Source organism: Oncorhynchus clarkii, chromosome 6, assembly GCF_045791955.1.
Source record: "Oncorhynchus clarkii lewisi isolate Uvic-CL-2024 chromosome 6, UVic_Ocla_1.0, whole genome shotgun sequence".
In the NCBI taxonomy this organism is placed as follows: Eukaryota; Metazoa; Chordata; class Actinopteri; order Salmoniformes; family Salmonidae; genus Oncorhynchus; species Oncorhynchus clarkii.
This window is the reverse complement of record NC_092152.1, coordinates 28,257,035-28,273,491: the sequence shown is the minus strand read 5'-3', so window position 1 is coordinate 28,273,491 and position 16,457 is coordinate 28,257,035. Positions and strand designations below refer to the sequence as shown.

The 16,457-nt window shown below is 43.9% G+C and overlaps 1 protein-coding gene across 1 annotated transcript in view; it reads left to right on the top strand.

Moving 5' to 3' along the window:
- LOC139410908 (PDZ and LIM domain protein 2-like) overlaps window positions 1-15,694 on the top strand; it is a 60,634-nt gene extending 44,940 nt beyond the window's left edge. Inside the window, exons 7-10 of the mRNA XM_071156566.1 lie at window positions 9,115-9,233; window positions 12,399-12,544; window positions 13,150-13,264; window positions 13,687-15,694. Of these exons, the coding sequence (XP_071012667.1) occupies window positions 9,115-9,233; window positions 12,399-12,544; window positions 13,150-13,264; window positions 13,687-13,885 (579 nt within the window). The 3' untranslated portion in view covers window positions 13,886-15,694. The remainder of the gene's footprint in view (window positions 1-9,114; window positions 9,234-12,398; window positions 12,545-13,149; window positions 13,265-13,686) is intronic.
- The last annotated feature ends 763 nt before the right edge of the window (window positions 15,695-16,457 follow it).

Sequence of the window (16,457 nt, the reverse complement as noted above, 5' to 3'; positions counted from 1 at the left end):
GGTGGGTAGTGTATGGGGCTTTGGTGACAAAACGGATGGCACTGTGATAGACTGAATTCCGTTTGTTGAGTAGACTGTTGGAGGCTATTTTATAGATGACATCATGCAGGTCTTTCAGAACATCCGCTATCTGGATTTGGGTGAAGGAGAAATGGTGGGGGCATTGGCGGTTTGCTGTGGAGGGTGCCGGGCAGTTGCCCGGGGTAGGGGTAGCCAGGTGGAAAGCTTGGCCAGCCTTAGAGAAATGCTTATTGAAATTCTCAATTATAGTGGATTCATCAGTTATGACAGTGTTTCCTAGCCTCAGAGCAGTGGGCAGATGGGGGGAGGTGCTCTTATTCTCCATGGACTTTAGTGTCCCAGAACTTTTTTGAGTTAGTACTACAGGATACAAATTTCTGTTTGGAAAAAGCTAGCCTTAGCATTTCTAACTGCCTGTGTATATTTGTTCCTAACTTCCCTGAAAAGTTGCACATCACAGGGGCTATTCGATGCGAATGCAGAACGCCACAGGATGTTTTTGTGCTGGTCAAGGGCAGACGGGTCTGGAGTGAACCAAGGACTATACCTATTCCTACTTCTAACTTTTTTGAGTGGGGCATGCTTATTTAAGACTGAGGAAGGCACTTTTAAAGAATAGCCAGGCATCATCTACTGACGGGATGAGGTCAATGTCATTCCAGGATACCCCGGCCAGGTCGATTTAGAAAGGCCTGCTCGCAGAAGTGTTTTAGGGAACGTTTGACAGTGATGAGGGGTGGTCGTTTGGTCGCAGACCCATTACGGATGCAGGCAATGGGGTAGTGATCGCTGAGATCTTGATTGAAAACAGCAGAGGTGTATTTGGAGGGCGAGTTAGTTAGGATGACATATATGAGGGTGCCCGTGTTTACGGATTTGGGGTTGTACCTGGTAGGTTCATTGATAAATTGTGTGAGATTGAGGGCATCAAGCTTAGATTGTAGGATGGCAGGGGTGTTAAGCATGTCCCAGTTTAGGGTACCTAGTAGCACGAGCTCAGAAGATAGATGGGGGGCAATCAATTCACATATGGTATCGAGGGCACAGCTGGGGGCAGAGGGAGGTCTATAGCAAGCGGCAACAGTGTTGTTTCTGGAAAGGTGAATTTTTAGAAGTAGAAGCTCGAATTGTTTGGGTACAGACTTGGATAGTAATACAGAACTCTGCAGGCTAGATTGCAACACCGCCCCCTTTGGCAGTTCTATCTTGGCGGAAAATGTTATAAATAGCGATGGAGATTTCAGGGTTTTTGGTGGTTTTCCTAAGCCAGGATTCAGACACAGCTAGGACATCCGGGTTGGCAGAGTGTCCTTAAGCAATGAGTAAAACAAACTTAGGGAGTAGGCTTCTAATGTTAACATGCATGAAACCAAGGCTTTTACGGTTACAGAAGTCAACAAATGAGAGCACCTGGGGAATGGGAGTGGAGCTTGGCACTGGATTAACCTCCACATCACCAGAGGAGAAGTAGGATAAGGGTACGGCTAAAGCCTATACAAACTGGCCGTCTAGCACGTTTTGAACAGAGAGTAAAAGGAGCAGGTTTCTGGGCACGATAGCATAGATTCATTATTATGTACAGACAAAAGTAAGGTAGGATGTGAGTACATTGGAGGTAAACCTAGGCATTGAGTAATGATGAGAGAGATATAGTCTCTAGAGACGTTTAAACCAGGTGATGTCATCGCATATGTATAGAGTCATCGCATAGGGCTAGAGGCTCTACAGTGAAATAAGACAGCAATCACTAACCAGGACAGTAATGGACAAAACATATTGATATTAGAGAGAGGCATGAGTAGCCAAGTGAACATATGGGTCCAGTGAGTGGTTGGGCTGACTGGGGACACGGCGATTCAGACAGTTAGCAGGCCGATGCTAACAGTTAGTAGGCCGGGGCTAAACAAGCTAGCAGTTAGCAGACCGGGGCTGGCAAGCTAGCAGTTAGCAGACCGGGTTAGCAAGCAAGCATTTGGCAGACCGGGGCTAGCAGTTAGCAGAGCGGAGCAGGCAAGCTAGCAGTTAGCAGACCAGGGCAAGCAAGCTAGCAGTTAACAGACCGGTGCTAGCAAGTTAGCCTTTGGGGGACGTCGCGATGGTGGTAAGTCTGTTTTTGCCTCTTCGTGTGGTTACGTCGATAGACCAGTCGTGGAATTAGTAGGGTTCCAGGTAGCTCTAGGTAGCTAGCAGGCCGCGGTTAGCAGAATGGGCCTTCAGCGGACGTCGCGCCTGAGGGGCCTGTTGGAATCCTCGGGCAGATTATGTTGGTATTCCAGTCGTAGAGGATCGGCGGGGTTCCGCCCCGTTTCTGCCCCGTACCGGCAGTAAAGGGGTCTGGATATTGTAGCAAAGGAGTGGGCTTCGGTGGTATCACAGAAGCCCTGGCCGGGCTAGCTTCAGGCTAATTGGTGCTTGCTCCGGGATGGAAATGCTAGCCAGGAGTAGTCACCCGGGATTGCGGTTAGCTAGTTGCGAAGATCCAGATGAAAATGTTCAGAGTTTGCGGTAGGAATCCGGGGATATGGGGGAAAAAAATAATAATAATAATAATAGGTACGTTGTGCTCTGGTTTGAGTCACGTTGTTCGAACTGGCGAGAGCTTTCTGAGCTAAAGGTTAGCTGATGACTGCTAGCAATGGTTTGCTGACTGATAACTGGTAGGTAGTTAGCTGGCTAGCTTCAGTTGAGGGATTCCAGATCCGAAGTAAATAGAAATACTTTAGAAGAAAAACAGCTCCACACCACATTGGGTGAGGCGGGTTGCAGAAGAGTATTTAGAAGTTGAGGTTTAGGAAAATATTTTTTAATTATATGCGAAGAAAAAGATGTAAAAAGATATATACAAGGGACACGACAGGACAAAGACGTCTGACTGCTACGCCATCTTGGATTGATGGATTGCCATCTATTTCTTTCAAATACTTATCTTATTATATAGCTCAATATCTTATTTAGCTCAGTATGGTGTTTTGGTACAGTACAGTTCACCTCTGAATACTGTAACCGTAATAACAGAGTTGAGGCAGTGGTGACGGAGGATAAAGAGCAGGTTAGTCTGCCTCAGGTGTTTACAGGAGACCTCCATGCATAGACAGTACACATACTGCAGGATATATACAGTATGCATATATCTCCATTCAAACCCGAGGACTCCTGCCACCCCCTGGATAATTGTACCATATTTATGTTCATGTAAAGTGTTTTCATACAGCAGTCCCCAAAATATAGTTGTATCGTCTTCTGTGTGTCATCTACCCCTGTCTGCTGGCCCATGCCCTGTATTTAAAGCTGCATGGTGGTAATAATGATGATGATGCTGAGTGGCCCCGATTGGAGCCAGACAGAGAGCTTCTCCTCTCCCAAAATGTAAAAGAGATGCCAATGTCCCGTGTCTCCCATGGGCCCTGATCTGAAACAGCTGCCCCCGCTTCCAATTCTCCATTTCCTGTTTGTTTGTGTCTCCAATCCCAGACTGAGGCATGTTTGTGTCTCCAATCCCAGACTGAGGCATGTTTGTGTGTCAGATTCAGAACTCTCTCTTTTGTGCTCTCTCACTCATGCTTTTTCTTCCTCTCTCTGTCACTCTCTCTCTTTCTGTCTCTTTCTCTCTTTCATTTATTAATTAATTCACTCACTAACTCCTCCTTCCATGTCCTGGGATTGAGATATGGCTTGGACCTGGATTGTCTTTCTTCCTTAGGTTTTTCCTAGAGCATTTGGAATAAGCACATAACTGTATTCGCTGTAGTTGATTTCTTTAATCAAATATGACAGCAGATTGCCGTCTGAGTGGCATGTAAGATTCAAAAGTTAACTTCAAGTTCAAAGTTTGGCTTTGAAGTGTAATTTGTCCAGTGCACAACTCGCTTTGTGCAGCAGGCAGGCTCTTTGATGACCCAGAGCTCGTTAAGAGCTTATGATCACAGTTCAGAGCAGGTCTAATCAGGGAGGGCTTCCTCCCCAAATGTTATGTTTGACATTCCCAACACCATTCACCTTCTCCAAGACAAACGACCATTGTGCCCGGCTGGCGGTACCCCTCTGCCAGTGAGTGGCATCCCCTGGGGCATCCGCAGGGGAATTCGCTGCAATCTGAGGTGACATACATGGCTGCTTCTATAAAAGGTCAGGAGAATGGAGGAAAATGGAGCGGTGTTGTTGATGCCCAAACTCCACTACTTCTCCATACCAAGCTGCCGAGCCCATCTATGGTCAAACTCAATCACAGCTGCTTAGTCCCTGTCGTCGTCCAACCTTTGTTTTTCCTTGCCTGTTTGTTGCTTTTGTTGAACTTTTTTCTTTATTCCTTCTTTCCTCTCATGCCTCATGGATCACAGCTGTAATTAAAGTGCTCACTCACTTGACTAGCTAAAACTTGTTTCTGAAAACATGGCTTCAGTTGGTATCTGATACTGACAGGAGACTTCATCGAATCTCAGAGGAAATAACGATGTTCTCTATGATGTAACGCTCCTAGATTTGGACTCTTACTTCTTCATTAGCAAGATGTTTATAAAAGTACAACTATAGGTTAGCCCAAGATGACATGTAGCCGTTAGAAAGGATTTCAATAGGAAAATACTAACATTTTGACTACTGTAGCCAATAGCAGGAGGAGAAGGGAGAAGTTTTCTGCACTTTTTCAAAGATGACATGGAGAAGGTGACAACTAACAATATCTGGCCCTTGTTTCTGGGGAAATAATGACCCTGAGAGGAATTACAGTGAGGAATGCCACTGATCGTTCCGGGTAAAAGCTTCCTGGCATAGAGCAGTGAGCAGTGATCTGCACAAGCACTGGAAAAAGAAATGGAAAACTGGACCGATTGAGAGCAGAGCCATTGTTCAAAGAGCTGCTGAATTGGAAACGGCTGCTGGTGGTTATGGAGACAGAGAGTCCCTGGCTCCACCAGTGCCCATGCCTCAGTCAGCTTCAGGCCCCAGGCCTGTTCTGTTGCTGGAGTGGAGAGGGGTGGGGTGGAGACGCAGCTTTTCCTGGGATGGGTTTGTGGGGGCATTGATGCCAACTGATGACGAGGATGGAAAGGGAGTCACATAAATAATAATAATTAGGTGGGCGCTTATATTTGTCCTATTTCACATTATACAGTGCTTTCAGAAAGTATTCAGACCCCTTGACTTTTTCCACATTTTGTTATGTTAGCCTTATTCTTATTCTTTTGTTTTTTCCTCATTAATCTACACACAATACCCCATAAGGACAAAGTGAAAACAGGTTTTTAGAAAAAAGTATTCAGACCTTTTGCTGTGAGCTCAGGTGCATCCTGTTTCCATTGATCACCCTTTGGATGTTTCTACAACTTGATTAGAGTCCACCTGTGGTAAATTCAATTGATTGAACATGGTTTTGAAAGGCACACACCTGTCCATATAAGTTCCCACAGATGACCGTGCAAGTCAGAGCAGAAACCAAGTCATGAGGTCGAAGGAATTCTCTGTAGAGCTCAGAAACGGGATTGTGTCGAGGCACAGATCTGGGGAAAGGTACCAAAACATTTATGCAGCATTGAAGGTCCCCAAAAACACAGTGGCCTCCATAATTCTTAAATGGAAGACGTTTGGAACCACCAAGATTCTTCCTAGAGCTGACCGCCCTGCCAAACTGAGCAATCGGGGGAGAAGGGCCTTGGTCAGGGAGGTGACCAAGAACCCTATGGTCATTCTGACAGAGCTCCAGAGTTCCTCTGTGGTGTTGGGAGAACCTTCCAGAAGGACAACCATCTCTGCAGCACTCCACCAATTGCGCCTTTATGGTAGAGTGGCTAGACGCAAGCCACTCCTCAGTGCACATGACAGCCTGCTTGGAGTTTGCAGGCACCTAAAGGACTCTCAGACTATGAGAAACAAGATTCTCTGGTCTGATAAAACCAAGATTGAACTCTTTGGCCTGAATGCCAAGTGTCACGTTTGGAGGAAACCTGTCTCCATCCCTACGGTGAAGCATGGTGGTGGCAGCATCATGCTGTGGGGATGATTTTAAGCGGCAGGCACTGGGAGACTAGTCAGGATCGAGGGAAAGATGACCGGAGCAAAGTACAAAATCTCCTCCAGAGCGCTCAGGACCTCAGGAATGGGTCGAGGGTTCACCTTCCAACAGGACAACGACCCTAAGCACACAGCCAAGACAAAGCAGGAGTGGCTTCAGGACAAGTCTCTGAATGTCCTTGAGTGGACCAGCCAGAGCCCGGATTTGAACCCCATCTCTGGAGAGACCTGACAATAGTTGTGCAGCGAAGCTCCCTATCCAACCTGACAGAGCTTGAGAGGATATACAGAGAAGAATGGGAGAAACTTCTCAAATACGGGTGTGCCAAGTTTGTAGCGTCATACCCAAGAAGACTCCAGGCTGTAATCATTGCCGAAGTCGTTTCAACAAAGTACTAAGTGAAGGGTTGTATACTTATGTAAGTGTAATATTTCAGTTTTTTACTTTTAATATATTTGCAAAAAAATCACTGTTTTTGCTATGTCATTATGGGGTATTATGTTTAAATTGAGGGGTAAAATCGTTTTTAATACATTTTATAATAAGGCTGTAACGTAACAAAATGGGGAAAAAAATCAAGGGGTCTGAATACTTTCTGAATGCACTGTTGTTTATTTATTTTGCTCTGAAAAATTGAGGGGCCAAATAAAATCAGCCATGGGACAAATTCACCCTGTGGGCCGCCTTTTAGTGAACCCTGATCCTTATTCTATCCCTAACCCTTACCCTAACCATTACCCTAACCCTAACCATAACCCTAACCCTAACCTTATCAAGCAGTTGCTTATCAGCATATAGTTTGATGGTATGACCATCTGTAGAGCATAAATAAAGTGACTGATCTTTTTTGTAGTGTTCACTTTTCAAGCTTCATTTCACTTTTGATTTAACTGAATACCCCATAGAAAATAAATATTTTGTTGCGTGTCTGAGAGACTTTTAGAATTGGATCTCAGGTGGTCACAGTTAGATGCAGTGCATAGCACTGTAGTAAAATCGAACTGTTTTCTGGGATTCCTGACAGTAAAAGTGTCTGGGCTGAGTTATGAGTTGCTCAGAAGTGGACCAGGTGTGTGCACTGTGTTCTGGGTGCCCCATGTCCCTGGGGTGAAATTCTCTTCGAACCGACACCACATAGGAAACGCATAATACCATTAAACTTGCACACGTGTGCATACCAAACGCACGCTCAAACTCATGCATACACACACAGCCATTCAGTCCCATGTTTTCAGGATCTCTAAGGATCTACTGCTTGGCTGTAACCAATGATGTCACTCTAGCTCCCTCTTGTGGCTTAATAAAAGCAGTAGCTAGAGACCGAAGAGAAGGCGAGACATCTCACAGGCTCATTTTTGGGCAGGTGTTATTGGGCAGTTTCACATTGAAAAAAATCCTGTCTATGTCAGTGGGTGTTCCCTTTCTCTAGTGAGCTTGCCAGAGATTATGAAGGAACTGTATGTTCACCCGAAGGAAGGATAGACCGCTTACACAGACGGGAACCTTGACCATTTCCTTTCAATGGTAAACGGCCATAATATGAGACATTCATAATCCACCATCATTGGCAGTAGCTTCCTGCCAAGCTGGTACTCTAGCAGTGAGCAGTTAGGTAATGGAAGTAGGAAGCATTGTCAGTAAACCATATCATGCCGAGGTGAATAAGTTGCTAAAGTTTGCCATTTGCTCTTTCCCAATGCGGTATAATGGTTTATAACTGCCATGCATAATTGTAGGACATCTGGCGTCCACGATGGAAGTACACGTTGGCTCTCCCCTTCTATTCAAACAAACAAGAGAGCCAATGCCAAACATCTGTTACCATGCGAACAGCATCTCCGTCATCAGGCCTGGGGGCTGAGTCCCAGCTTAGAAATAAATAGCAATCAAAAGCTAACAAGGTTGACAAAAGCGGGCATGCAGCCTGCACGTGGAGTTAGGGCTGGGAGATAAATGAGAGCTTGATAAGGAGGGACGAGTTAGGTAAAGGACAGGAATGCTGGGAGTGTCTCATGATCACTCCATTGAAACCCGCAGTATGGGAAGGGCAGGAGGAAAACCATGACAAATCAGAGCCTTTATTAGCACCAGTCATGATGACTGTAGCAACCTTCCGCCATGGCTACCAGAATTAGAACTGTTAGTTCATTACTGTACACAAATAAGGTTGAGGAAGTGAAGGTTTACAGGTGTGTGTGTGTGTGTGTGTGTGTGTGTGTGTGTGTGTGTGTGTGTGTGTGTGTGTGTGTGTGTGTGTGTGTGTGTGTGTGTGTATTCTGAACATCTGGGGTGTATTCAGTAAGGTAAAACTTAACAGATACTGTTAAGGGATGGTTAACCCTGGAGATCTCTTAAATTTCCACCAAGTTAGGTAAATCTGCTTTGTGGATTGATCTCCAAAAGTCCTTAAAGTCGGTGCCACTAGGGCAGGGGTCATCAACTAGATTCAGCCGCGGGCCTATTTTTTTTCTTGAGGGGATGGTCTGGGGGCCAGAACATAATTATAAATAATTTGTACCCTGCAAATTAACCCAAGACGCCCACAAATATATTGTATTTGACAAAAACATAATCATTTCAAACCTTTACACTGGTACATGATCATTGCACCCAACTGAACAGGCCCCGGGAGGTCATTTCTGTCACCTGTTCACATAGAGCCCTCGCTTTCTGACCTTGACTGTTCCTATTCATGTGGACCTGTCCAGCTCTTTGTCTGTCTATTCGCTTAAAGAACGTTTTCCCCATCCAGGCTCATCTCTTTCTTTAGTTGTTGTGATTTTTCAGAACATTCTCTTCAATGCCAATCCACCCTTGATGAAGCAATGTTTTTGAAACAACATTAAATAAAATCCAGTAAGTGAAAGGAATATAGCTATTTCTTTATCTGACTTTTTTATTGAGATAGTGCATCACATGGTGCTTTCTTTCTCATGGTCTCATCAGGTTTCTCAACTCTATAAACTCGTTCCACTCTATAAAGTGCATGTCTGGGTTTCAGCATCTGCAGGTGGTTTGACTGAGCAGAAGAAGATGATCCATGCAGATCAGACCAGTCTGACCTGTACATCTCTTTGTCTCCACAGGAGTTCTCTTCTCCGGACTTCAGGAATAACTCTGTGACCAGCCGAACCCCCACCCCTCCAGGACATTACTCGCCCCACAGCCCTATAGAGCGCGAGCTGTCTGTCTCCCCCAGACGCAGGTAAGAACATTGTCAATCCTCGGCTCCTCTACAGATCTACCACGATGTACAGTACAAATTTACCCACTCTAACGTATGTTGATGTTGTGTATTTTGAATATGTGGTTATGACTTACTACAAACAGGCTTAGGGTAAAACAAACTCCTGTAGCAATTCAGTAACGTGTAAAAACGCATAGCGCAGCACTTAGTTAACCAAAACAGATGTGGTTGATCTTAGAGCTACAAGTCAGACTATTTTAGTGTGCATTGAAGGATTCAGCTGTCTTCATCAAACATTGACTTAATTGATTAGACATTTTGATTGTACCTTACTCTGAGAGTCAGTGCTCTCATACTGTAGTGCTATTCACTCAACAGCCAAAAAGAAGAAAGTAGAGATTTTTCAAACCTGTTCCTTACAAAGCCTCTCAGGTAGTCTGTTTTTAGCCGTACTCGGTGATCCTCCCTTCTGGAAAGGTTGGGGTGTGTTTGTGTGCAGTTCTTAAAGAGCCTCACTTTTCTGCTGGTCATGTCTCTGGCAAGAATGAGAGAGATTATTCCCTTAATTGGCCCCCCTCTCTGTAGTCCCCAGGCTTCACATCAAGCCCCCCCCCCCCCCTCTGACTCAGCCAATCACAGGCTAAGAGACACCCCATGAGACGCTTCTTTTCTCTCCAGGCCAATGAGTGGCAGCCGAAAGGCACACTTTTCAGTCCGAAACTCAATCTTCTCCTGCTCCTGTTTGGTGTGAATATATACATAGGTGTGTGCCTCTGCGTGTGTGCTTGTGTTTTTGTGTGTTTGCTGGGTTACCACAGCTGAGGATAGACATGCAGCCAAGAACAACTGTTACATCTGAAAGCAAAGATTATCTAGTTGTCAAGGAATTCTCCTCTTTGTTCCCTCTTTATTTCTGAGGTGAGTTATTTCTGACTTTTATTGAATTTGGTAATGAGTTTAGGCTTTAACTGGCTTTAATTAGTATGGCTGTGTTTTTGAATGAAGCAATGCAAACAACACCAACACAACACCAACAGCCCTATTGTTCTCACACTGGAGAATGCTGTTGGAGCTGGCAGCAGTGATAGCATCTGTTTTGACTGAGGCTTGTTTAAAGACATGCATTTTCACTCGAAGAAGATCAGGTGTTCTCTGTGGCTGTGGAAACATGAAAAGGACGCTTTTTCCATGTGCACATTTCTCGAGTGGTTTCTTAAAAACATTCTGACTGTTGTGGAGTCCACAAAGTACTTACTGGAAAGCCAACTGACAATTATTATTTTCAGATGCTGTGTGTTATGTGTAGCCTATTCCAGTTGTACTCTTCTTTTGAGTATGCATACATGCAGTATATTATGATATAGCTTAGGCAAGTTATGGCTGTTTTTGTAACAGATTTCCCTCCATCTGTATGTTTCTGTGGTTCACTGTTCTGCCGTTATGTTTGCTTTGCTCCCATGCTTTTGTGCTCTTAGTACATTTGACCCAGTATGCCCATTGGTTTGAAGATGTAATGTGAATGAGGGGGAAAGGGAAATGGATTTAGCAGGGTGGAGTGGAGCATGATGAAGACTTGGAGGGTGTGTTGGAGAGTCTGTTTTCAATTTAAACCATGTTCTATAATGCAAAGGAAAGAGTTGAAACATTGAGGTTTGTCTCATCGTTTTGCCATCTCCTGTTTCAGCTGATGAAAGGCAGGCATGAACTCCAGTCCACATGAATGCATGCACACACCTCTCCATTTCCATAGTGCCTTCAACAGGATTAGCCATGTGAATGATTATTATTTTCCATGGTATTGTCTTAGATTAGATCAGCACAGGGGGAATTTATACAGTCAGTGTTTTTGACAGATGTGCTGTAACCTGGCATATGATAACACAGAGAACCAGCTGATGAGAATTGGCAGACTTTTACTGACAGTTTAGCAGGGATGTTCTGCTCAATTCTCTGCAGGTGAATGGCAATACACCGCACCTGTGGACTGAGGGTCTGTCTGACCGGTTTCACACACAACCTGACTGACTGAAATGCTCCCTCCAGGCAAACAATGTTGACTACAGTATTCTGTGCATAGGTCCGTGTGTACATTTGACTGTCATCTTTCTGTCCATTTTTTTCTCTCTCAGTTGTTGCTAGGCAATGAAAATATAACAATGGCAACCACACACAGTTGCTATTGAATGAACAATAAAGTGAACCACTTTTTCATTCCACCACCCCAGCGGCTAAGAATGTGGTGCTCATAAACCTATAAGTGCAGTGCTACTGTGCTGCCTGCTAATCTGCTAATTAGCTAGGCAGCAGAGAAACTACCCTGAGGGGTTCACTCTTAAGACTATGTCCCATCACAAGCACTCCCATTGGTCCAAAATGGCCACAAAACATGCATTGGCTTGAGTTGCCTCATAAGTTATCTTGCCTCAAAGCTAAAAGGTGTCCATTGGCTCCAGTGGGTCATGAATGTAATGATGGCATGAGAGAGGGGTAGTGGTACATGATAGAAAGGACACGTCTCTGTGATTTTTCCATCCAGGAATGCCTGGAGTCAAACAGCAGGATTGCCCACTTTATTTGGCCTATCATGGCTGCTGTGGTGGTGGGTATCTGGAAAGCTTTAGCCACAGTTCTACTTTACTAGCCATAATCTAGAATGTCTTCACCTTAATACCCAAACACTACACCAATAATGTATGCTACTTAGTTGATAACATGGCACCGTCTACTCTACACAGGCGTTTTCAATATGTGTTCTTTACCTTGCCTGCAGGACATTTTCAGACTAGAGCAGTTGCTGCTGTAAGTGGATAGCAAGGTGATCCAGTTCAGTTGTGAATGTTTGGACTGCGATTGGAGGCTGGCTTTGGCGACTTTCCTGGGGGTATGCAATGTAGACTTTGGGCTGGAAGGTCAGTCACAAAGCTGACTGCTGCCCCCATCTTAATTTCCTCTGGATTCTCTCAAACTAACCCCACATAAGTCCTCCACAATGTACACATCGCCTTGAACATATGTGGACATTATTACACCGTCTACCGTACACGGAATGTACACATGTACAGTACATAGATAGAACATAGATTGTACATGGAATGTATATAGATATGGATTGACTGATCAGTCTATTTATCAGAGTGGTTACGTAATAGGTAATAGCTACATCCCCTCTCTCTCCCACTGCAGTTCTGGCTCGGACTTTGCCATGCAGCGGTTTGACCGGGATTCAGAGGTCTACAAGATGATCCAGGAGAACAAGGAGTCTCGCACGGCCCCTCGACAGTCCAACACCTTCCGCATGCTGCAGGAGGTTCTGGAGTCTGATGAGAAGGGTGAGCAGATCCTCCCATAAACACACTCGTCTTCACTCTCTCTCTCTCTCTCTCTCTCTCTCTCTCTCTCTCTCTGTCTCTCTGTCTCTCTGTCTCTGTGTGTGTGTGAGACACGCTGGTCTAATAAATAGGTGTGTAGGATGTACTGTCCCGTTTGAAACCTATTTGATGGGTCAACTCTGAGGTCGATAGAGGTTATTTGTAGATAACGGTTATTGTCAAATTCAACACAATTTACCACAATTTTACTCAATTGTTTCATCAACCTTGTATTCTTTTCTGGCTACTCAGACAGTTATTTGATATCGATAGAAACATCAGGCCATCCCCTGGTCCAGAGCAGAAATAAAGTCTGATAAGGAAACTCTTGCATACAAACTCTGACTTAGAGCATTGTTTTCAATGGACAGCAGAGTGTGAGTGTTGTTGTTTTTACTTTTACAAGTGGAGATGGTAATAAAAGTTTTATGAAGTGATAACAACCAGCATATGTCACTGGTGTCATGAAGTGTGTGACCCGGATCATAAACTGGTGGTGTTCAGACAAACGGTGTCGGCTCTGTCTGACTCTGCTCTCCTGTTGCTTTCTGGTTTGTTCTATGCAGAGGCAACTGTGCGGTTCCCAGGACTCTCGCCCAAACCCACCCCTCCCAAACCCACATCACCCGGGGGCGGAGTCCCCAAGTACCACACCTGTGAGAAGTGTGGCACCAGCATTGTGTAAGAGTCACCTCATGTCACATGCTGTCTCCATGTCCACAGGGGTAATTGTGACATGTTCTCTCTGTCCACAGGGGTGATTGTGACATGTTCTCTCTGTCCATCGGGGTAATTGTGACATGTTCTCTCTGTCCATCGGGGTAATTGTGACATGTTCTCTCTGTCCACAGGGGTAATTGTGACATGTTCTCTCTGTCCACAGGGGTAATTGTGACATGTTCTCTCTGTCCACAGGGGTAATTGTGACATGTTCTCTCTGTCCATAGGGGTAATTGTGACATGTTCTCTCTGCCCATAGGGGTAATTGTGACATGTTCTCTCTGTCCACAGGGGTAATTGCGTAACTGATGACAAATAATAAGTAATAATAAGCTGCTGAAACAATGTTTGTGTTGAGTACGACTGTGTCCATCTGTCTGCAGTACACAGGCGGTGCGCATCATGGACGACCGCTTCCGCCACCCAGAGTGCTACACCTGTTCTACACCAGAGTGCGGACTCAACCTGAAGATGCGAGGTCACTTCTGGGTGGGAGAGGAGATGTTCTGTGAGAAGCATGCCCGCGAGAATTACCAGGGCCTTGGCACTGCCCCCTGTGCCACCGTCTCACCCCGCTACTGAGGCTCAGAGCAATAGACCATGGGCTGGGGAACGGGAGTGGGAGTGCCAACACATCAGAGGTTGTGCCTTTTCTATAGCATTTAACTATTCTCTCCAGTTTTCTAATTCAGTTACTATGAGGTTTGGATGGAACTTTTCTTTTCCCAGGCCCTCCCGGTTTAGCCCTCAGATGTATTGTTATCGCTAATGTACAGCTGTATCGGGCGGCAGGTAGCCTAGTGGTTAGAGCGTTGGAATAGTAACCGAAAGGTTGCAAGATCGAATCCCTGAGCTGACAAGGTAAAAAACTATTGTTCTGCCCCTGAACAAGACACTTAACCCACTAGGCCGTCATTGAAAATGAGAATTTGTTCTTAACTGACTTGCCTAGTTAAATAAAGGTTAAAAAAAATAGATATAATAATATAACATCTCATTCAGACAACTTAGTGGGCTACTACACCTGCCACATTTACACCAACTTATTACAAAACAGAACTGGTATATGAATCAGATCAATGACAGAGCGTAACATTTTAATCCTTTAAACAGCATTGAGTCTCCTGCTGACCTGTTCGGAGGAAGGGAAATAAACTCTTCATTTGAATTCCAAGGCATTTGAAAGACAGAAGACATACATATGCAAAGGGATAACTTTCATCTGTGTCAAAATTTGTACTATATTTGTGGTTGTGTGCATTTGTGTGTGTGCTTGCGTGCGTGTGTTTGTGGAATTCAACTTGAGCGAGAGTTTTGATCATTCCTTTTGAAGTGATGGTTTAAGGTGCCTGCGTTGCTGCCATTTCCCCCTGCTATTGGGATCACTATTGAAAGGTTTCAGTGGATTCAGCTTTAGAATGTCAGGCCGAGCCTGTTGGGTTTGTTCTTGCCTCGTGGTAGCACATCAGTTTAGTTGGAATTATGAAATGCGTATTTGCTTTATTGCTTTTTAAAATTTGAAATAAGGGAATATAAAGATGTGATATATAAATAAAAACATTTTTGTGAATGTTTATTTTATAGAACAATATATAGTACCGTATCATATGACATCTGATGACATGTGTAGGCACAGGGCTGCATGACTTGTAGTACTATTTTAGTGTGAAGAGGTTTGCTGATGCTATTGCTGTATGTTTCTTCACAGCAGCACCCACAGAAAGACACACTTCATAAAAACACATCAATGTTTTTGAAAAATATGTAAGGATAAAACTACATGTATCTTGCTTGGCCTTTTGTATAGTTAGCTATGCAATTGTACCATCAACAGCTTATGTTGTTGAAAATTATGTCATGTAGGCTAAACCTTTCAGCTCCCTGGACAATAAACACCATGTGGACCCCTTCTCATCCTGTAGATCATCCTATAGATGGGTACATTTGGCCTACTGGTCCCACCTCTGTCTATCTACCTGGGAAATCATTGTGGACACACAGTCAGGTTCATTTGTACTATAACCTGGCTGTACTGGGAACAACATTCAGAATACGAGCTTGGAAGTAGGTCTTCTATTCCCTGTAAATTGGTGATGAGCAGATTTTTTCTGCATTATGTTTTGTAAGAATAAATTGTATCTTTGATGCTCTTGAAATTGGGTTTTGAGTTGAATTGGTCATTTTGTGTTACCTACAGATCCTAAAATGGATCTCATGCTTGTAAGATTTCTTAAATATGTAATGCATGTAGACTCAAATATCCTTAGACCTTTTGCATGAACCATGTGGCCAAGTAATTGTGATTATATATGAAAAGTGATGCAAATCTAATAGAAACACACATATTACCTTTCCTCAAATAAAAAGGTACATCAGTGAATCAAAATAAAATATTGGCTTTTATAACCCCACACATAAAATGGCTATGACTTGAAGGCAGTAAGCTTTAAAGCATTCCTTTGGGCACTGTGCTCCGTCTGTCATTTACAGAGATGTGGGAAGTAGTTCATTATCTGTACAACATAGTTAATCTGATAATACTTGTTGAATATGTTTTCCAGATTTTTTTATTTATACTTTGCAAATGCGACTTATTTCTATGTGAAAACAGAAATGGTCTATTCATTCCTTTTCAGTAGACGCTCTTATCCAGAGCAATTTACAGTAGTGAGTGCATACATTTTCATACTGGTACCCTGTGGGAATCAAACCCTAGCACCATTCTCTACCAACTGAGCCACATCATCACAGAGCACTTGATGTCTCACTGTACTCAATTACTGTCTTGTGCATTGTTCTTCTTCATGGTGATGGAAAGTCTACAGGTACAAACCTAGATGACCAACCTATGAACAATACAGTAATGTACATTGAGTGGTTTGTAAGGATGGTAAATTAATACTGTGTAAAAAGTGAATGTTTTCCATGTTATTTGACCCTCAGCCTCTCTACTTCCTGCGACTATGGTCATTTATACTTAAGACTGTTTTTCACAGGTACTGCTGTTTTATCTTCCTCCCAGAAGGGGGCCACGTTGTCACAGTTAAAGTTGTGCATTATACTGAGGCTGTCCGACATATCATCTTTGGTATGTATTGTACTGGGGTTTACAACACAGTATGGTGATTATGTGTAGTAGGACTTGTAAAAAAAA